The sequence below is a fragment of the Amblyomma mixtum genome, chromosome 8 (assembly GCF_055824585.1).
Source record: "Amblyomma mixtum isolate Tamu chromosome 8, ASM5582458v1, whole genome shotgun sequence".
NCBI lineage: Eukaryota > Metazoa > Arthropoda > Arachnida > Ixodida > Ixodidae > Amblyomma > Amblyomma mixtum.
Window position 1 is genome coordinate 71,668,380 of NC_143019.1, and position 22,466 is coordinate 71,690,845.

A 22,466-nucleotide genomic window follows, 5' to 3' on the forward strand; every position below is an offset into this window, starting at 1 on the left:
AGGGTCCGAACACACAGAGCCTCACTGTTTTAACCGTGATTTTCAGTGCTACCACTTCGTTTTATGGCGCTCTTTGTTTTCGTCCAAACACTAACAGAGGCTTGGAGCAGAACAAATCATGCGTGGCGGAGTAATATGTGTTTGCAAATGCATTACTTCCGAAAGCCTTGGCAATGTAGGCAGCTACGTACAAAACGGAGTATACACGGCTCATATGGTAAATTGCAACAACTAAACTCTCAGTAAATAGAGCTTCACAGAGAGGACAGGGGTATAAAAGAAGAACATATCATAGTAGTAGAAGGGACAACACAGCGAGCTATGGAAAGAAAAATGATAGGTGTAACATTAAGAGATTGGAAGAGGGCGGAGTGGGTGAGGGAACAAACTCGGGTAAATTACATCCTAGACAAAATCAAGAGGAAGAAATGGGCTTGGGCAGGGCATGCAATGCAAAGGCAAGATAACCGGTGGTCCTTAATGGTAACGGAGTGGATTCCAAGAGAAGGCAAGCGTAGCAGGGGGCGGCAGAAAGTTAGGTGGGCGGATGAAATTGAGTTTGTGGGGATACGGTGGCCGCGACTGGCGAAGGACAGGGTTAATGGGAGAGAGATGGGAGAGGCATCTGTCCTGCAGTGGGCGTAGTCAGGCTGACACCGATGATGATGCTTCAGTGTGGTTGGTGCAACGGGATCAGAGGCGAACAGAACGGTGCGCCGACTGTGACACGCACCTTGCTGTTGTGGCTGCTGCTGTGGCCTGAACTCTCGCAGTATGCGCAGCAGGTGTCGGAACTTTGCCGGCTGGGTGGCGGCGTCGCTCGGCTCCAGCTCTGCGGCCAGGGGTTCGGTGAGTCGTGCCACTTGTTGGATCACCGTATGAACGACGAGCAGAGCCATGCGTGACCAGCTCACAGCGGGCCCCAGAGTGTCCACCACTTGGGAGACCTCCTGCAGGCAGAGCATGGAAGAACACAAAGCACAAGGCTGTGATCCCACAGAACACCCCTCAGCCGACTAGATGCGAAATGAGAAAACCTGTTACGACATGCAGTCCCACAGTGAGAAGTCAACCCCTCCTGTCATTTACGCGTGGGGTCCATAATGGCTACAAGTCTTTGGACTGTAGCCATTATAGACCGGAGCCATGGACTACCCGGTTAATTTTGCAAGGAGCACCACTTAAGGGGGGAAGAGGGTCTTAGAAATATATTTTTATTAATGAAGTCACAACTATGAAATCTTCAGGGAACATGCATTTTTGCGTGCTCATTCCAAATATGTATTTTCATTCTCTATACAAAAAGTCCTTGTGCACCTATACAATATGTTAGATAACTTGTGCCGAGGGTATAAAACAAATTCTACTGTAGGGAACTTGCTAGATTGCACACCATTGGTTTCTCTTGAGATCAAGGTATGCAATAAGGGTAAAATTATCATCCTGCCTGTTATTGAAGGTGAGTTATAGGATTTTGAAATCATCAGTTTCTTTCCGCTTGTGAAGTGGCAAAGTCAAAACCCTGTAATTCAACTTCTACGACAATCAGGATAATAATTCCGCCCTTACCGCATAGTCTCATGACAAGACAGTCCAATGGCATGCGTCCTAGCAAGTTTCCGGCAGCAGAATTTATTGAAAGCTCTCGGCAAAAAGTTACATAACTCATTATATAAGTGAACAAGGACTTGTTTAAATAAGAATAAGATTAAATTACTAATTCGGAATCGGCATGCAAAAATAGATGTTTCTTGAAGATTCCATTACTGTGACTTCATTAACAAAAATTTTTTTTCTAACACCAGCTTCCCCCCTTAAAAGGGGCTCTGAAACACCTTCTCAGGAGAGTACATAAACTCACTCCATCATTACGTTCTCTCGGCATGAAAACCTGAGCCAAATAGTAACATACTTCTACATGGAGCAGAGAACTCAGAATCGCACGCGAAAGTTGGCGAGTCCTTTCTGACAACTTCTCATGCTCGCGTCCTTCTCCATCTCACGCTCGTGTGTGTGCCGGTTAAGAGATGGCTATTGGTTAGATTATTTCGCACGTCAGGCAGCCATCATGGCCGTGGCCAGTAAGTGACGTCGCTCCGGCAGGTCAGGAAGCTCCGCCCCTTGGGGAATTCCCGCACGCGTTGGCAGTGGGGCCAGAGAAGAAGCGTGGACCCTTGAGCACGCAAAAAGTGATGAGAGGAGAGGGAAAGGCATGAAGACGCTGAAATTCAAATTTTGGCTGCAGATAACTCAGTGTAGTCCAAGGTTCGACGGAACACCGTCTGGTCAGGGTGAAGCATTATTTATTCACAAAGGAAAATTGGGTCAGCTTCTACAAAACGTAGTAAAATATTCTTGCTGAAGGATATTCGTGAAGTGGCGTCCTTTAAAATTCCAGGAATACCGCACCCTTATTGAGAGTCCCTTTCACAAACATTCCTTCACATTATCAGTCAGCCAATGGCTTCTTACGCTGCTCTCCTTATTACTGCAGTTCTCACTGCCCAAATGAAGGATTCTCTAAATAGCTAGTCATAGTGGTTTTTGCCCTTTCCACCGTGTTTGTGTGACTGTGTGAGTGATTATTTGCAATCTGTTGTTAAGATTTTGCCCCTTGCATCTGTTCCAGTCTCTTTTAGCTGTATTACCTATCACAAAATCTTGCACTCAACATTTCTGTACTGCAGCTCAACCTCATTATAACGAAGTTGAAGAGGACCGGCAATTAGTCTGTTAATAGCAGTAGCTTAATTACAACCCATGCTAACCGAGCTTCCAAGGGGAGTGTGTCAGTTCTTTGTTATATCAATTATTTCACTATACGGGGTTCAACTCTAGTAAACTGCTACTACTGCTTGGGTATATCAACACGCCGGACTCACAACTATAGCAACTAGATTTGAGTCCAAAGAGTTTGTGACACTTTGAAAGTGGTTTTTTGGTGCAAATAAAGGAAACAACACCATGCGAGCATAATGCATGCCAATGACAAGTACAAGTCACAAACAGCCTGGAAGATACAGTTTGCACAGTGCTCCAACAGGAACATCACGTCCAGTGTGCGGCTGAATTTCGATGGAGGCGAAATTCTAGAGGCTCGTGTGCTGTGCGATGTCAGTGCACGTTAAAGAACCCCGGGTGGTCGAAATTTCCGGAGCCCTCCAATACGGGGTCCCTCATAGCGTTAGTCGCTTTGGGACGTCAAACCCCAATAAGCCAACCAAACATCCGGTGAGCGTGTTCGATCTCGGCCGTGGTGTTTGCATTTTGATGGAGGAGAAATTCTAGAGGCCCGTGTGCTGTGCGATGTCAGTGCACGTGAAAGAACCCCAGGCGGTCGAAATTTCCGGAGCCCTTCACTTCGGGGTCCCTCATAGCCCGAGTCGCTTTGGGACGTTAAATCCCAATAAGCCAACCAAACATCCGGTGAGCGGGTTTGATCTCGGCCGTGGTGTTTGCATTTTGACGGAGGTGAAATTGTAGAGGCCCCTGTACTGTGCGATGTGGTCGAAATTGCCGGAGCCCTCCACTATGACGTCCCCCACAGCCTGAGTCGCTAAACCCCCATAAACCAAACAAAAAATCCAGTGTAGAGGATGGCCTACCTTGAGGAACAGGTCTGCCACCTCCCGGGCACACCAGGGCCCAAGGGTGACAAGCATGTAGCACAGCTCGACCAGGTACCGCTGGGCTTGCCGCAGCGCCGCCTTGGTCCGCTCGTCCAGCCGACCCCCTTCCGTGCCTCCGAGAAACTCCATCGCCTCATCCAACAACCGCAGGGACGTCTCCAGGTTCTTGTTCAGTTCGCCATCGTCGCCACAGCTGTACGACGCAAACTCCACCACCACTTCCCTGGGCCGGCTCCCGTACTTGCCGATGACCGTCAGCTCGCTTGACGTACAGGCAATGCTCTCAAAGCGGTCCTCCAGTTCCAGGATCTCCGCTTCCAGGAGCGAGGGGCGCTGCCGCTTCTTCGTCCCGAGTGGTGCCGCGAGCCCCAGCAGGCTGAGGCGGCCCTCGATGACGTAGTCGAGTACGAAGCTCAGCACCGGCTCGAATTCGATGTGGCGCAGCGCTTGGTTGCACTCGTCGAAGACGACGAGGTTCACGTGGTCGAACAGCTCCTCGGTGATGTCGGCGTCTGCCTCGCCAATGTGCTGGTTGAAGGCGGCGGCCGTCAGCACAAGCACGTGGTGGTCCCGAAAGAGCTTCGGGAAGTCGACACGCTGATCGCCGTTGCTAGCGCTGAGGTGGCTGACGAAGACGGACTTGAGATCAGTGTAGTCCTCCATCATTTTCTGGTGCCGGGCACCCGACTCGGCTGCGAGGAATCAATTGGGTTTTTAGAACCAGAGCACCCTGTGTATTTTTGAACTAGCAGCGTGCCATGTTCCTGTTGCCCACTATAGATTAAGTACAATTTGCATTGAACATGCTTTTGAGGAGCTTGAACAGGCTTCCTGCAGAACATGCCAAAGCATTTACAAACAAAGTTAAAGCCTGCAGCTTTGGGTGAGAAACAGTTATTTTCCCTACTTAAAATGCTAAAATCTTTGATACCTCTCACTGCTCACCAAAAAGCAATTTTCAAGGAAAAAAAATTGGATGGGACATATAAGCTCCACCTTAACGGTACGACGCGATGGCCTAATGGGTTGATTTCCATGTAATGAGAGGGTCACTCTCTACTTAACATTCATGGATCCCGGGGAGTCCCCGTACCCCTCCTGGTGCAATGGTGCAGCGGTTAAGCTATGTACCACTGCCCTGTGATGGCAAGTGCTCCCAGCAGTGGGCCTCATGTGGCCCAGGTTGCTGTTCCTGAGTGATGGATCATTAATTTAACTGCCACCTGCCACGGTGGGCAGTTTGCTCACTATCTGGTCGCCAGGTTGTGATGGTGCCACAAGGTCACATTTCCTAGGTGGCCCAACTGCCTCCTAGGTTACTCTTTGGGCATTACCTGCCAAAGCCATGCTTGGGATTTTTTGCCCACAACACCTGTAACACTGACACCAGATTTTCTGCGTAACAAGGCCTTTATTTATTTATTTATCTTTTACCCACAGCGCCATTTGGCATTACAGTGGGGGGGTTGATACAGTAACACAGCGCATAAATGCAGGCAAATACAAAAAAAAAGAGAAACAGCAGCCCAAGCATTCACAAAGTAAGCAAAGAATAACAACATTGACGCAATGCGCATCTATGTACAGAATTTGGGCTACAAGAAAGTCAACTGTGTTGTTCACCCAATAAACGTGTATTTTAGGAGAAAGCACCAACGCAGTAGACGTGCATATATAAAAAAAAAACTTAAAATGTGTATTTCACGCAGGTATACTGCGCATTGAAAGGAAGACACAGATATACACAGTGGAACGCACAAAACGAGGAAGCAGCGCACATATAACGACGCACCGTCTAGCTATGAAATGACGTGACATTGTTCAAAGCGGAATAAAAGGATTCATTTGATGAGATGGAAGTAACAACGGCCGGCAAACGGTTCCATTGATGAATGGTCTTCGGAAAAAAAGAGTCGCTGTATGCTGCCGTCCTGCACTTGTATTCACGTACCTTTTGATCATGGTCAAGGCGTGCGGATACGTAATGTGGTTTGAAGATGTATGTTTCGCGTGGAATGCCAATGTGGGAGTAGTATATGTTATGGAAGAGTTGAGCCTCAGCTTAGTTCTCCGCTGTTCTAGCGATTCCCAAACGAGGACTTTTTCTGCTATTGTTGCACTGAAGTTGCGTTTACATGACTTGCCAAGTATGTATCGAGCCGCCAAGGACTGAACTTTCTCAAGTTTTTCCTTGTCACCTATGGTAGGAGGATCCCACACCGTGCTAGCATACTCCAACACTGACCGCACATAAGTTTTGTAAAGGAGTTCTTTGGTAGCTTGCGGGAAGGAACGAGTGTTTCGGCGGAGAAATCCTAAGGATTTGCAGGCCTTTCCAACTATATAAACATAAATAGATCTCGTGCAACACAAATGTTTCTGTACACTTCTCCCGCCTTCTTTCTTTCCTCTAGGAGTGCTTGGCTTCATATGACCTCAGAAGACCACCAATGGGGGAATGGTTTGGTCCGATACAAAGCTGTTCTTTTCCTGTTCCTCATGGAAAAACAAATTCACAAAGCACACAAAAAGACAGTGAAAGTGGTTTTCCAGAACACCCGAGAAGCTGAAGGTCACTTAAAATTTTTCACACGGCACATGAAAATGGCTGACGCATTTTATTTTGAAACATTTGTGCCAACATGCCAGGTATATTTCCAAGAAAGTAACGCCGTTATTACACACAGCACCTGACCACTGCCAGCCATGCATCCTTCTGTTGATGAATTATGTGCGTATAGTTCGGAGAAAGCAACATAGGCACGTTGACTGCGGATGGGTTAGAAAGGTAGGTAAAATGCATGGCGATACGACGTCAAATGACAGTGAATGTCGATGAAAGCAGCGACGACTTTCGTGACGGCATGCCTTTTAACACCGGTATGCTCCTCCCCCACTTATGATGCACCTATACTTACTAATTAGATGGTCACCCGGGACTAACAGTCATGCACTGTGAGTGACTGGTCAATACAGAGTAATGAGAAGAAGCACCGTAGCCTACAAATGAAATGGGAATGGCCCGGCAACGCACACATACTTACAAATTCTTTGGGTCTAGAATATAGAGCCAATGTTGTTCACAGTGTCAGTATCATGTCATTTCACTACCTCAGCCCACGAGCACGAGGAGCTCTGGGCCAAGATACTCTTTTGTGGTATCTGTATGCAGTGTAGTGCTTTTCGTCAGAAGCAAAACACCACGAAACAGCTGTATGCCACCACTCCTATTGGGACCCGCCGCGGTGGCTCAGCGGTTATGGTGCTCGGCTGCTGGCCCGAAAGACGCGGGTTCGATCCTGGCCGTGGCGGCTGAATTTCTTTGGAGGAGAAATTCTAGAGGCCCGTGTGCTGTGCGATGTCAGTGCACGTTAAAGAACCCCAGGTGGTCGAAATTTCCGGAGCCCTCCACTACGGCGTCTCTCATAGCCTTAGTCGCTTTGGGACGTTAAACCCCGTAAACCAACCAACCACTCCTATTGGTTTCCCTAGAACCCACTAAATCAATTTCACATAATGTTTCCACCACTGCAAGGCATTCACCAGTGCAGATTAACTAGATTAACTCTGCATGCTTTTCAAGAGCAAGAATGCACGAGCCCCAAGTTTTAGTGCAGCCTGGCCAATGGTCCCAGAATCAACATTTCCTTTCCTCCAGATGACAACGTGATTTTGCCTAATGTCGCCCATACATTGCCACAGTAGAATGGATGAGCTTCCCAGTCCCACACATGAGAGATATTCTCTACTAGTGGCCTGCCTCTGCAATCAGTGTTATAAGATGAATTGATAACCTGTAAGAAGCATTTTGTAAATCTTCAAGAATAAGCCCTGAACTTTAACAAGATGGCCAGTTCAATGTTGTTCACCTCTAGAAGGGAGCACAAAAAGGGGCGACCACTAAAGTATGACAACAACACAAGTGCTTCCTTACATGGACTTAGCCAAGCTACTCACACGAATTGGTGCTATTGCCGAATGGGGTACACGAAATAGTTGCACCAGCATCGCCGGAAAAACACCTCCAAACTAACAGTGCTGCATTTCATTAGGGTTTTTGGTTTTGTTAAGTACTTAAGGACTGTCATGTCTGCATATCAACAATTACGTAGTGCATTGGTTGTATTATGTTCTCTACCCTGTGTGTGTCACGAGATTACCTCATATAAACAGAGATTCTTGTTGCTAATCAATGGGCTTGTCTTGGCTTTGCTTTTAGTCAGCCATTGAGTCTCATCTCCTTTTCCTGCCCACATTGGGCCAATGCAACAAGCAGGCTTCAAAGAAGGTTTTGACACCACATGACACAAAATTATAGCAGATCCTTAAAGGCTAACTCTGGCATTTTTTTTTGCCTCTACGCATTAAACTTTCACAGTGGGTTCTCGGGGCACTTCTGATAGTTTGTGTCAAATGCTGCTGCCAGAGAGTGCGGCAACATCCACAGTTCAGTCAGGAGATGCCATTTTGGGTCACAGAGATTACACGGACCGCTGCAATGGACAGAAATTTTCTAAAATTTGTTCTAAAATACCACTTTTAGGCCTGGAAGCAGTATTGGATGCTCTCGTGTCTCAGAAATGCGAGAATGGCGATTTATGCTAAAATATTTTGATGCTGTTAAATAAGCCCATGCCCCAGTAGGGCGTGAATGCCGTCACCTTTGAAAGGAACACTGCATGAAGACAACCTGGTACAAATTAATTTAATATTTTCCCATTTCGTGGCCTCAGTTGAGGCGATTTTTGCGGCCAACATTGCGTATGGTGTCACAAGCTACTCGCCCATCAATATTCGCTTCGTGTCAACTGAAGGAAAAAATTTCAAGCTTGTTTTTGTCACCTGAGACAAATAATCATTGAAGGTGTCATCTACAGTCTTCAATTTCACCAAGTAACGTGCACACGAGAGGTTTTGTAACAGCACCTGTGAAAACATGCTTTGGTCAAAACCCATTTCTGGGTTCCTGGTTTTTGCTGTTCTATAGATGTTCTGCTCATTTTCTCTTTCAAAAAAACACTCATCGTAACTACGACAGGGAAGTCCAGAAATATATTACCATGACCGTCAACCAAATGTCAGCTACGCAAGAAATCACTGAAGCCGCAAAAATCGCACATCTTAACGAGAGTTGTGCCGGCACCCTCTCCATAGCCCTTATAGATAAAGAACTGCAGTTCTTATCGGTAGCTAGATGTTCTGAGTTCTCCTGTGTGATTTCTGGTGGCAATGACTGTTTATCAGACTCGGTTGCTCTTCTTATTTTCTTGATGCTGCTGTATATTTACCGAAGTGTCTGAAGAAATTAACCTTCAGTTGTAAGTCAGCGTTGTGTTTGTCACGTCTACTTTCTTGTCCCCGTGTAGCTTGCACTGTTCTGCCTTGTGACCAACCAACTAGCCTGCGATGTGTTATTCAAATGTTTGAAAACCCCCCGGAGCTGCCCTTTAAAAGCATTTCCTGCACAGAGCCTCTGCCTTGGAACCCACACACAGAAGAGCCTCTCTCACCTGATGGAACCAGGATAAGCACCCTCTTGCCGCCACAGGCATAGCTCGGCCGAACCTGAGAAGCCAGCTCTTTCACCAGCATGACTACCATGAAGGTCTTGCCCGACGACAGGAACACAATGGAGTTCTGTTGCTTTGCAGTGTCCAGCAGTTCAACCTGGCAAGGAAGCAACGATGCAGACTCACATTTCAGTCTAGACAGCAATCACAGCACTTTTTATTTAACGCTTTCAACCACTTCATTTGATTTTCACGTGAAGATTTGAATGAAAATTGCATGTTTAGGAAATTATTTGAAGAGGGGATGCCTAAGGCCATGCCAACTATTTCTGCTGAGCACAGAAATTGCTGTGAACTCTTGGCCCAATGGGACTAAGAAGTCTGACAGCTTCTTTGGTAGGGTTGTCTGTGCCTGCAGAGCATCCCTGAACGAATCTGGATGGTTACAGTTAATGTTAACAGCGTTAACAACAAACACTATTAACATTGTTAACAATGTTAACAACACACTGTAGTATGCAATAGCATGAGGTGTAGTAACACGTTCTGCTGGGCGAGTTGGTTCATCTTGGTAATGTAAAAGCTTTTAGCGCAAAACGACTAAGAAAGGACGTCATTTCCCGTCCTTTCTTAGTCGTTTTGCACTAAAAGCTTTTACATTACCACCATGAGGTGTCTGTGCAAATGCGTGAACATCTCTCTCCAGCACTGGTCTCTTCGCAACAACCGACCCGGCAGTAGCAGGCAAGATTCTGAAACTTATCTACATTCCTGAATCGCTAGTAGCTGCAAAACAGAGCACACCGTGCTTTGTGATATGAGCATGGTGTTACAAAAAGGAAGTACCCGCAGCCTTTTGGAATGTTACATTGGGACAGTCCAAGCTCAGTACCTGACAAACCTAAACGTTACATGCACAGTTTGCCAATGGCATTACCCACCATTAGCACACTCACACAAGTGTGCAAGGCAAGATCAAAGTGCAAAGCAAAGGCAGATGTGTCCAAAAAAGACAAAAACTTACAACTATGATTTGCCCAGCAGCCTGTATGTGGAATAGTGACCATTAATTTGAATAACGGCAAGTACAAAGAGTGTCTTTCAAGATACATGGACATGAGGTGTCTGGACAAATGCATGCATACTGGTCGACGTTGCAAGCCTCTCACTGGCACCTCCACGGCTTGCGATAATGGATGCAATGCCGTGCAATACAGGCAGCTAGTGCATACAAACCACACACAACACAGTGCTCTGTACACAACAGTAAGTCGGGAAATCCTTGACTAGCGGCACGGAACAGTCAAGCACTAAGTTAATCAAAAGGCAGATAGATGCTTTGCACTGCTGTTTTCGAGCGGTGCAATAATGTAGTCTAAGTAGTCAGCAAACTGGATAAGCAAATAGCGTCATCACAAAGGCACGTGTTGATGATTCCTGCAGGCAGTTAGTGCGAACAACGACATCCCGAACATGTCAACTTCCAAGGGCCTAATTCTGAATGCTTGATGTCAAAGCACGAGCCAAGACACCCCGACGTCAACTACAACACGCGGCATGGTTCCGAGATCGCGGGGATCTATCGAGGAAAAAAGTTTCAACGAACTCAAACAATGTTAAAGAACACACAGTGAACAAGGCTACCCGGTCCGATTTGTGTACCTGGTATTCCAACGGCGTGAAGGTCTTGGTCTGCACGTTCTCGAGGAAGTGGTGCCGGCGTGTTCTGGGCTGCGGCGCATCGCCGACGCCGGGTCTCTTCACAACCATCTCGGCGGTTCGGAAAAAACGCTCCGCACTGTCAAATCTGCGAAAACGACGCGGCACACACACTTGGAAGACTGTCAGCAAACTATCAGCTTCCGGACCACCGGCTAACAAAAGCACACAGGCACACGCAGCGGCGATAAAAAGCCATAACCTTTGACGCGCGTCTGCTAAACGAAGCGGATCACGCTCGAATCTGCCCTTTCTTGCGGGGCACAGGGCTGATCTCAGATGGCATGCGACGTACCAGGAGTTCCTGCCTTTTCTCCTATTTTTTTTTTCCGGGTGGAAAACGACGATTATTTTCGAGACATCGTCGCCTCTACGGCACAAAAATACACACACAATAGCCAGAGGCCCACTCGGGGCGAAAACCAAAACGCACACATGCGACTAGCGATTGGCTGATTAGGGTCACGTGACCCACTGCAGCCAATTACGGGGACAGAAGCCAGTCGAAGTCGTTTCTTCTCGGCAAATATGGCAGCGCCCATGTGCACCGCCGACAATCTCGACAAATTTCGCGTTGCATCGGTATGAATTATACCGTACCGCAGTACCATTTTACATCTGTAACATAACACCTAACACCTGATATCTGCTTAAACAAACCATTGCTGAGTCGATCAGCGTTGCATTCGTTGCTGTAAGTCACGCAGTTGAGCTCTTTCTTCTGTCGTTCCAGTTACCTGACAGAGTCTACTATGTCCCGGATTTCATCACGGAGTTCGAGGAGAAATACTTCTACGACAAAGTCTACGATGCGCCAAAGCCTAAATGGGTTCAACTTGCGCACAGAAGGCTTCAGAACTGGGGTACGTAGGGAATCAACGCAGGGTTCAAACCGCAGAACGGGAACCTCGTCGCACGCACCGATCGAGTTTGTCCTTATTATCCGTATTTTAATCTTTCCAGGCGGATTGCCCCATCCGAAAGGCATGGTTCCAGAAGCACTGCCGCAAGTAACTTTTTCTGCTAATGCCAAAACTAAACCGCGAAATAGACGACACCGGTTCATTAATTGACAGAACCCTGGAAGTTTTGTTGTGTTTGTCAAACGGCCTGCTATATCTTTGCTTTGCCTCATACCTCATTGACAGCATAACAGTGTATTGAAATCCGGAATTCTAGCCTAAGCCAGACGTTCTGGCATTTTGGTTGCATGCTGTAAATGCGAATAAACGGCTGCATTCATCTGACCGTGTTCATTTAATCCTTTCCGACACTTCGCTCTTGTAATGCACGCCAGTGCTTTTGATGTGCAGGATTAACTATAGGCTAAACGAATTGAGCGAGCAATGGAAAGGAAAACAAAATCATGTAGAAAAGAGAACTTTTGCTTCACGCTGCTAGTACATGATGGGCTTGTATATTATCTCTGGAGGTGTTGAACCCAACGTTACTAGAACAAACTAGTAACGTTGGTTGAACCAGGGTAAGCATTTCGGCTTCCCGGTTTTGCATGATCCCGTTAAAACGGTGCAAATGAACATGGAAGCAAGAAAAAGATACACACCACTTAACATACCGTAGCCTCCTGTTAGTACGTCTTGTATGGTTGTGTAGTATTTCAGTGGCCACCTGCTTGACATTACTGGGCTCCAGAGAATGGGTTGTTCACTTGTATGCCCATCCTAACCAACATGCAGTGCGCATTGCGTTGAGCATCGGCTGACATTATTTTCCCATAAATGACCACAATATTTACTAGGTAGAAACTTGGTCCAGTCACAGTGCAATTTTATTGACTAAAATATCTTTGAATGAATCTGGCATTTTGTTTTCCTATAACCTGTTCAGTTTTGTTTGAGTAATTGTATGATATTTGCCTGCAGGCAATCCAAAAACAGCACAGCAGCATTGACCCACTGGTGCATGTGTAACGCTTTGATACTTTAAGTCATTGCAACAGTTATTTCTGATAAGTATCTTTTTTTTTCCTTTTGGTGCAGTGGCTGAAGGACATTTCTGCCAAAGTTGCTAGCCTGGGAGTGTTTGGCGAGAAGTTACCCAATCACGTCCTTGTCAATGAATACAAACCTGGCGAAGGAATCTTGGTGGGTATGGGAGCATTGTTTTGCACCACCTCATGGTTCCTGCCTTCGGAAACGTCTTTGCCCTGCAGTGGGCATAGTCAGGTTGCTGATGATGGTGATGATTGAAGTTAATTGGAGTAGATTCGCAGTTTAATTCATAACTGTGCACTAATTGCCTATTTTTAATGCTCAAAGCAGTGTTGTTGCTCTCCACCTATACATGCACATAAGGCTTTCTCCTATTTTTGATACAAGTTGCAATGAGCTGATTTTGTAAACACAAATTTTTGTCCTGCACAGTGCACTTAGTATGCATGTGGTTATGCTTGGTTGACTCATGGCTGCCTCAAGAAGTTCAGCTTGTGCCAGTTAGTCTGTTTAGTAGTTCAGGTGTTGATTCCAGATGCCCCAAAAGGCTCATAGGCCCCTGCAAGCAACACTCTTGTTAGCAGAATAAAGCTAAACACTATTCACGTCATGTTATATGAATGCTGAAGTGATCAGATTAACGAAAGATTTGCGTGCTGTGTGATGTGCTACAGTATGTGAAATAGAACAGACAATTGCATCAGCGATATGAAAAGGAAGGCATTTTGCCGCTTCTTGTCTGATCACATTTTGCATTGCATGAAAAACCTGGTGGTCACACGCGAAACATTGATGATTTTTACGATGTTTCTCCTGTACTATAGCCTCATGAAGACGGTCCCCTGTACTACCCAGTGGTGACGAATATAACACTGAACTCAAGCACTGTCATTGACTTCTACACTCCACGCAAAGACGCCACCTGTGCGATTCCCGGTGATGCGGAGGTACTGTGCTTCTGCTTCACTACTTTGTGTGTAACATGAATTTTATTTTCAAGAGAAGCACTTGGGATCATGCAACATTATTAAGTATTCCATTTCATTAGTGCTGCTTGTGCCATGTCATCATCTGTTAGCATCAAGAGTCATGTGATACCCATATCATGGTCTCTGTGTAGTGTTGAATGTCTTCCTTATAGTACACTTTCAACCGCACATATCAGTGGTGTTTTAACTAACCTGTTCCTTCAAACTTCACGGAAACAGCAACAGGGATGACATTTTTTTTTGTGTGTGTAGTGCACGCACGGGAGTTGATTGGTTCTGATGCTTTATATTATTTTACTGATGGACAAAACGGTGTGCTTTGATTTGCTGGTGACATTATCTTCCTGAAATAACTAAAGCAGTGAATTGAAGTGCTTGATTGAGGATGTTAACATGCAGAATACACTGGTAGGCTTAAACTTAGTGTGAAGAAAAACAAAGTAGTGTTCAATGTAATGGAAGAGAACGAAATTTTGTGGTAAGTCATGACTGATCAGGATTATAGTGATGCAACAGGTAGTTTTATTTTCCTTTGAGTTCAAAACTAAAAGTGTCTTGGATGCCGTGGGTCCATTCGTGCTTTGCAAATTGGGCTAGTGCGGCAGTGGCTAGGATTGAGGGAGTTGATTACATATGGAATGCCGACTGGCTCTCGATTTGATAGTCTAACATTGCTGATTGATTCTGTTTTATTCAAGAGCTATCATGACTTTCAGAGCCTCATGTCGGTGTCGTGATATTCCTTGATAACATCTGTTCAATGTGTATCGCTGTGTGTAACCACAACACTATGCAGTATAAAAGTTTACAACTTTTGTGCAGGGTTTAGCGACAAACACGCACATTGGCTCCCTTCTGCTGGAACCACGAAGCCTCCTGATAACCAGTGGTGCAATGTACACCGAGTACCTGCATGGCATTGAGTCTCGGACAGAAGACGTCATTGATGACACCATCAAGAATATTGACGCCTGTTCAGTGCATCAAGGAGCCGTGCTACAAAGGGGCACAAGAGTGTCACTGACCATACGAGTTGTTCCAAAGGTGCTTCGTGCGAACGTCCTGCAAGCGTTGTTCAAGAAGTGACATGTTTTAGAACCATGCAAGTCAAAAGGCGGTTGTGCAGCGGGGCTAAATGTCATTATAAAGGGACAAATTTCAGCTCGTAAAAGTGCCTACCATCCACAGGGTATGAGCTGCTTTATTGTGTATGTTCATGATTTTACTCTGGACACTTCAAACTTGTGCATTCGGATAAGTTTAAGTGGCATAGAGGATTTTCTTTTTCCTTGTAATAAAGTGAATAAACTCTGCCCTGTGTGTTTGTCTTTGTTGGCTTTTTTTATAAAGTTTTGCATGCGATGCTTACAGGCTATAACCCTTGACACCTATGACAGGGCATAGATGCCAAGTCGTTTTGGGGAACTCTGAAGAGGGATATTAACTGAAACAGGACACCGCGATGAGTGATAGATCACGTTTTGGGAGCACCGCCAGTGTTTTTTCTGCATAAAAGAGTGACTTTGTTGCTGAGAAAATTGTTAATTACATCTGGAATTAACTCCCTCATTCTACACAGGCGGTGTTTCATTTTATAACGTCTAACGCCAAGACTTCTCGGCAAATCAGAAATAAATGAGACCGCTTCTCTCGCTGATTAGACGGCACTTTGTTACAATATTTTTTAATAGATGGTGCCACTATTTCACTAATTTCACGGTGGTTTCATTGTTTGGAGAAAGTGCGAATAGCCCTGAGGTGTTTGCTGTCTTAAAGGGCAACTCCGCTAGACTTATAAACATTTTGAGTTCACTATCACTCAATTTCTTGGACCTTCCTAATGATTAGTTTTTCAGTATAACAATACGCATGTAGATTGCCTAAGCTGGCGACTGCCAGTGACACCTTCGGTCATTATATGTTTGAAATGACAAAAAAGAAGCCCGAAATTCATTCAGCTAACACAGAGCGAATCACGACAGGCGTGCACCTCGTAATGTTACACAGGCAAAAGGCTGCATGTCAGCCATGAAATGGGAGTACTTAGAATTCATTTGTATTCAAACAAAAGGCCTCCAATCTGCGAAATTTTATTACAAAGGATCCTAAGGCTCAGGAGAATGTACTGAAAAATAGAATTCATGGGGTTTAGAAATTTACTGGCAGTCATTCCGATTAACGTGGTGGGGTCTGTGCTAGGAGTGCGATTATGCTTGTGTGATGTAGCCCGGTTCCGGAGTCCCTGCTGAGCGGCATCGGAGTGGGCCGTTAAGCGCCCGTGTCGGAGAAAAGCCGGCGTAATTGGCCATGAGCAAAAAATCCACGAAAAATCCCTAGAGATGCAACCTGGGTGGCCACCTAGGTCACGTGCCATTGTGACGTCATCACTACCTGCCCATCTGGGCAGGTGGCAGTAAAATTATTGATTGATTGGGAGAGGTTGCTCGGAAAGAAATTGCGGTCTCAAAAGCTGTACAGGTGACAGCACCTGCCTTCTCAGGGCAGTGGCACATTGCAGCACCTCTGCACCAGGAGTAGTATAGCTCCCAGGAAAATATGTATACAAAGTAGTAATAGTGATTTAAATAAAAATAAAAAAAGAAGGGAAAGATTTTTGCTAGCCCCGGCATCTGCCATCTCTACGGGAAGCACCTGAGCTGGGGCAGCGGAAATGAAAGGATAGCAGGCAGGGTGTAGAAATTAAATAAAAGAGGTAGGGGGATAGTCAAAAAAGGACAGGGGAAGAAGTACAGCTGCAACGGAAAAAGATTAGCACAAGTAACTCATGACTGGAGCGGAAAAATTGCGAGACGCGGCGCTATTGTAGCCGTATGCGCAGATGGCGAGAGTAGCGAGAGTGCCTGGAACATTCCACTTTCCAAAGTGGGGGTGGCCGACAGAAAGCAGCCCATCCGAAAGCAGACACTGCCACACGTTACTTTTGACAGTGCATCCTCAGCACAGTTTTAAAGGAAAACGGTGATAAAGATAACGTTGCTCGTCACGCTAAGGCAAAAATAAAAAATAAATAAAACGAGATTTTGTGCTTAGCCGCCTTAGCACATGGTTTGGCTGAGACATCTACAGGCGTTCGTTTAAGATATTGCATATCTGATGGGCGAATGTCTAGGTGGGCTGCTTTCTGCCGGCCACCGCCGCTTTAGGGAATGGAATGTTCCTGGCACTCTCGCTATCGAGGTACTCGGCAACAATAGCGCCGCGTGTCGCGATTTTTTCGCTCCGGTCATGATTCACTTGTGCCATTCTTTTTCCGTTGCAGCTGTACATTGTAATAAATGCGAAGTAGAGAAGGACCAATTCCACATATATGGGCATTAACGTTATCGCGTCCTATACTCATACCATTAAGGCGAAGCTTAGTGTTCCCTCCAGTTTCTCTTCAAAAGTTGTCGAAAAAAAAAATACGGCGTGCCCTATTCGAACTTTGTGCCCATTATTGGAAGACTATTCGATAACTAGATGACGAATTCGATTCGATTTGAATCGCATTGAACATGCGCTATTTGATTCGTTCAGATTCAATATGCGAAAATTTCGAATATCCACGCCCCTCATTTTGGGGGCTTTAGTCGCGGAAAAAAAAAAGGAGGTTTTTCACGATTTTCCCAGAGCCAATTTTTCACTACTCGCACACCCCTAACTCTCGACACTTTCTTCGTTAAAAAATACAGAAACAGGCTTCTCATGACTTTTCCATAGAAAATTACCTTCCACGAGTACTTGAACGTATGCCTGCCAAGTATGGCAGGTATGTTGGCCTTCCAAGGTGCGCTTCAAAAGCGACACAAACGCCCTTTTCATAAATCGCAAGGTGCAAGTCTTTCATATTTGTGTGGTGCAAGAGGTGAGGCCTTGCTTGAAAGTGAAAGAAAGTAGAAGACCACGACATGACCGCGAAGGGTTACGTTTCGCAGTTTCAAATTTCGCGCCTCTTTTTTATAGCAGACGACATCGAGTTTCACCGTCAACGAACGATTGTGGAGAGCAGCTGTCGCTCTACATTCTCGCTTTCCCAGCGGTGCCTTTAATCGTAACGCAAACTTTCCTTTTCTTACACGAAGCCCAATGGTGACAGAAGTACAGATATAAGGTAAACAAAATTATTTGAATTACGTCGGCGAAATAATTCTCTCGGCCGGATACCCACCCGTCTGGTTGGCGGCGTGCCTCCGCGGTAGCGTGGCCGAGCGTCGATCCTGTTTCCGCGGCCGACGCTCGGCCACGCTACCGCGGAGGCACGCCGCCAACCAGACGGGTGGGTATCCGGCCGAGAGAATTATTTCGCCGACGTAATTCAAATGATGACTGCGGTGATAAGGATTATCAGATTATTTTGCCGACACTGCCAACAGGACGTGTTGTTTTCAACACCGTTTTTCTTCACGGCGACGTGCGAGCGAGGCCGTTCCGGGTCGAGGATTTCCGAGACGCCCTGGCCGAGACCGGTATGCTCCCCGACGTGGTCGCGTTGGGGGCGTACCAAATCAATCACGTGTGGGCGGTTACCCTGCGGAACACGGAGGCAGCAAAGAAGTTGCTAGCCTTCAACGAGCTGCAAGTTAAGAAACGCCGCTGCCTCATTATCGACCCGGAAGACCAGCAGGTAAAGCTGCGGCTACACTGGATGCTTCACGGTGTGGCCGACGACGACATTCGGACGGCATTCGCGGCGTTTGGCAAAGTGACCGACGTTACGCGTGAGCGGTGGCGGATACAAGGCGTCAATGACAAGAGCTCAACGACAAGAACGGTCCTACTGAAGTTGAAGCCCGGCTTGAAAGTGGATGACCTGCCACACCAGGTACGTGTCGCCGGAGAGTTGGCTCTTGTCGTAGCGCCTGGGCGTCCAATGCAGTGCTTGCGCTGCCATGGTACAGGCCACGTGCGGCGTGAATGCAAGGTTCCCCGCTGTACGAAATGCCGGCGGTACGGCCACGCGGATAATGAGTGTGTCCGCACTTATGCGGTGGCTACGGGCGGGGCGTCGAAAGACGACTCTGCGGAACTCCTGATGGATGTAGTAGAGGCTGAAGAATCTGCGAAAGGCATAGAGGAACCCGAAACGCAAGCAGGATCGACGGGCTCTTCGATGCCGGACGCCAGCCGATGCCGGACGCAGCAAGCCGCTGCCGGACGCAGCGATGCCGGACGCAAGCCTGAGGGGGCAGAACCTACTAGAAAGGAGACGGAGGCGTCGAGCGGTGAAGTAAGCGTGCCAGCGTTCCAAGAAACCGAGCCAGCGTCTCTGACCGAGGAGAACCTTGACCAGAGCGGCGCCCGCACGACCGGCGTCCCTGCCCCAGCGAAGCGGCCACACGCCCAGACCGGAACCGAAGACGACAAGGCGGAAGCCCCCAGCGTCGAAGAGCCGCCGGCAAAAACGACCCAAGGACGGCGGTCGTCCATCCGGACACGATCAACTGTGTCGACGGAGAGGAGAGCCCTTGACAAGCCGCCCCCGCTGCCAGGCTTGGCACCAGCACCGGATGGCTCCGGTGTCAACGATGTCGTCTAGCCAAGCGCTAGACGTGAAGGGTAAGCACCATGTTCCCGGCCTCTTTCTTCTGCATTAAAATGGCTCCTGCGTTCCCCATGAAAGTCGGTACACTTAATGTCAGGGGACTGGCAAGTAAGAAGAAGCAGAGCCAGGTGTACCGCCTTTTAACTGAGCACGACATTGACGTCCTGGCAGTGCAGGAAACGAAAATTGACGGGGAAGAGGAGACCGGGAGCATGGTGAGACGTTTCACGTCTAGGTTTTTTGCAGTTGTCGCCCACGCTGTAGGAACGTCTGCGGGTTGTGTCATCTTTGTAAAGAATGTACCGGGACTTGAGGTTCAGGCATATACGGCGTGTCCTTCGGGTCGATTTGTTTTGGTTGACCTCCTGTACGACAAAACATATTGGCGCATCATTTGTGTGTACGCCCCAAATGCGGTGGATGAGAGGACAGCGTTTTTTCAAAGCGTACAAAAGCACTTCAGTTGCGAGAAATGCCTGATCGTAATGGGTGACTTCAATTGCGTCCTGAGGGGCTGTGACAAAACCAGTGCAAGGGCATTTAGGGACAGAAGCACTGAAGTACTCTCAGAAATTATAGACACGTGCAACCTCGATGATGTGGCCGAATGTTTAGAAGGCGAGCGTTGTGTGAGACTCACTCATTTTCAACGGTCAAGCCATGCACGGCTAGATCGCATTTATGTGTCACCGAACGTTATTTCAAAATGCAATAGCTACAATGTAGTACCGGTATCATTTTCGGATCATTGTTTAGTGAAGTGTGGGATAGGGACAAAGAAACGAGGAAATCAGTTTTCTTGGGAAATGTGGAAATTAAATAATAAGCTCATTACAGACGACATCTTTAGCAGGAAAGTAAACGAAGAAATCAGTAAATTAAAGCCGAGCGGGGAACTGAAAGTATGGCAGCAGTGGGAACTTTGCAAACAACAAATAAAAATAGCAGCAATCGAAAGGTCAAGTTGCATACGACAAGAGGAGAAGCGTGAGGAGGACAATTTAAGATCTTTACTAGCTAGACTTCTCGAAAGAGAAAGCGAAGAGCCTGGCAAATGGATGGATGACATTAGGAAAATAAAAAATAAGATTGAACTCTTTGAAGAAGAACGCTATCGTGGCGCACTGGTGCGGGCTAGGGCGCAAGATATAGCTGATGGGGAGACACCTTCAAAACGAGCGCTAGGAATGGAAAAAACGCATGCTCAACGAAACCACATTGAACAGATTGAATGGGGCGGGGCGTTATCTGGAGAAAGCAGGCATATCCAGCAGGCATTTCTTGAATATTATCAGGCGCTGTTTGCAAAGCAAGAAGTGGATGTGAGCGCATTCAAGGAAAAGTTTCTTGGCGCTTTGCCGCGATTAGATGACGAACAGAAAGAAAGGCTGGAGCTGTCGATAACTGCGTCGGAGGTCGAGCAAGCGATAGAAAATTTGAACCTGGGAAAATCTCCTGGACCTGATGGGTTAAGCGCCGCTTTTTACAAAGCACATAAACGCGAAATAGTGCCAGTACTGACAGCAGTTTTTAACGAAGCCTATAAAGCAAATGAATTGCCCCCGTCTTATGGTAAATCCCATACAGTGCTAATCCCTAAATCCGATGACGCAGAAAAGTTAAAGCAGGTCACAGCATATCGTCCTATCGCACTCACAAACGTGGATTATAAAGTTTTCATGAAGATTTTAGCCTGTAGACTACAGTCAGTAATTCAGGATATAGTCGGTCCCCACCAGACGTGTGGGATCAAGGGACGCTCTATTGTTTCCAATATTCATAAAGCGAGGTGTGTGCTGGAATGTTGTGATTACACAAATAGCTGTGTAGCCATCCTTCAGCTAGATCTTGAGAAGGCATTCGATTGTGTTTCGCACGATATCCTGTTCTGCATACTCGACCATGTGAATTTAGGGTCCATTATTTGTGAGGGAGTGGCCTTGGCGTACCGGAGCTGCACGACAAGATTAATTGTAAATAAGAGTTTGGGGGCCCCCATTAGCCTGCAGCGTTCGGTGCGCCAGGGTTGTCCCCTCAGCCCTCTTCTATTCTGCATTTACATTGAAGCGTTGTGTTTGAATATCATGGAAAGTGAAAAAATTCGAGGATTCCAGCTACAGGCAGCAGAAGTTAAGCTGCTGGCTTATGCGGATGATGTCGCGGTGTTCACAGTGAACCGGGAAGGTATAACCGAGGCCGTGGCATGCGTAAAAGAATTCACCAAGATCACCGGTAGTAAAGTGAATTGGTCAAAGTCCCTGGGGCTTTGGCACGGAGAATGGCCAACGAAGCCCGGCAATTTTGCAAACGTGTCCTGGGTGACGACCCCAGTAAAGTACTTAGGCGTTCCACTGGATGGTTATCGCGATAGCGATTCATACTGGAAAGCACAGACGCAAGCCACGCGTGAAAAGGTGGAAAGGTGGAAAGGGCGACACCTTTCAATTTTCGCAAGGGCCACAGTGTGCAATCTGTTTTTTATGTCTAGGCTGTGGTACGTGATGCAAGTGTTGCATTGTGCAAGGATGCACGTACAGAGACTGCACCGGATCTTTGCCGTTTTTGTGTGGGCTGCGGACTGGGAACGCTGTAGCCGGACCAATTTGTTTAGGCGGGTGAAGGATGGCGGCCTGAGTCTGGGTCACTTATTTCTGCGGCAGATTGTAAGCAGATTTTGTTTTGTGCGCGATGTAAGCGATCCGTTTTTGCGCACTGTGTGCCAATTAAGGCTCGGAAATGCACTGCCGGACTTTGTTGTCACAACCGAAAGGTTCTCGGGACGTATTTTTGGTTACTTTAGAGAGGTTGTCGTGAGTGTTCGATTCCTGTCTGCTCGATTTTCGTATGAATATTTATCTTCTGTTAGCAGGAAGAAGTTGTATAAAGATTTGTGCGATGTAGTTCTTCCACAACCTATGTACAGGGCCTTATACAATGGAGGCCAGGGACGCGACGTACTTAAGCGTGTGAAGGCGATGCAGGTGCCGCCAAGTGCAAAAACTTTTTTCTTTAAATTACATACCGGAACACTACCAGTAAAGGAATTCTTGGAAAGGAAGCAGTTATTTCTACCTTGGGGATCACATTGTTTAATTTGTAAACAACCAGAAACAATAGACCACGTT

The 22,466-nt window shown here is 46.8% G+C and overlaps 3 protein-coding genes across 5 annotated transcripts in view; 2 read left to right on the forward strand and 1 right to left on the reverse strand.

Moving 5' to 3' along the window:
• The window catches only part of Dcr-1 (Endoribonuclease Dcr-1), a 54,011-nt gene extending 42,707 nt beyond the window's left edge, over nucleotides 1-11,304 (reverse strand). Inside the window, exons 1-5 of one of the 3 annotated variants that reach the window (XM_089558474.1) lie at nucleotides 11,154-11,304; nucleotides 10,802-10,946; nucleotides 9,140-9,296; nucleotides 3,606-4,321; nucleotides 734-950 (exon numbers count right to left, since the gene is read on the reverse strand). In XM_089558474.1, the coding sequence (XP_089414600.1) occupies nucleotides 734-950; nucleotides 3,606-4,321; nucleotides 9,140-9,296; nucleotides 10,802-10,909 (1,198 nt within the window). In that variant the 5' untranslated portion in view covers nucleotides 10,910-10,946; nucleotides 11,154-11,304. The other 2 variants (XM_089558475.1, XM_089558476.1) reach the window with 2 other exon arrangements.
• Nucleotides 11,305-11,327: 23 nt separating this feature from the next.
• On the forward strand, nucleotides 11,328-15,127 carry LOC149332930 (putative RNA/DNA demethylase ALKBH6). The gene is made up of 6 exons (XM_089558477.1): nucleotides 11,328-11,440; nucleotides 11,592-11,721; nucleotides 11,822-11,868; nucleotides 12,859-12,963; nucleotides 13,635-13,757; nucleotides 14,622-15,127. The coding sequence occupies exons 1-6, from the start codon at nucleotides 11,387-11,389 to the stop codon at nucleotides 14,883-14,885; spliced, it is 723 nt and encodes a 240-aa protein (XP_089414603.1). The 5' UTR covers nucleotides 11,328-11,386; the 3' UTR covers nucleotides 14,886-15,127.
• Nucleotides 15,128-18,151: 3,024 nt separating this feature from the next.
• Nucleotides 18,152-20,438, forward strand: LOC149332931 (uncharacterized). Its single transcript, XM_089558479.1, has 2 exons — nucleotides 18,152-19,355; nucleotides 19,439-20,438. The coding sequence occupies exon 1, from the start codon at nucleotides 18,268-18,270 to the stop codon at nucleotides 19,333-19,335; it is 1,068 nt and encodes a 355-aa protein (XP_089414605.1). The 5' UTR covers nucleotides 18,152-18,267; the 3' UTR covers nucleotides 19,336-19,355; nucleotides 19,439-20,438.
• Nucleotides 20,439-22,466: the final 2,028 nt, after the last annotated feature.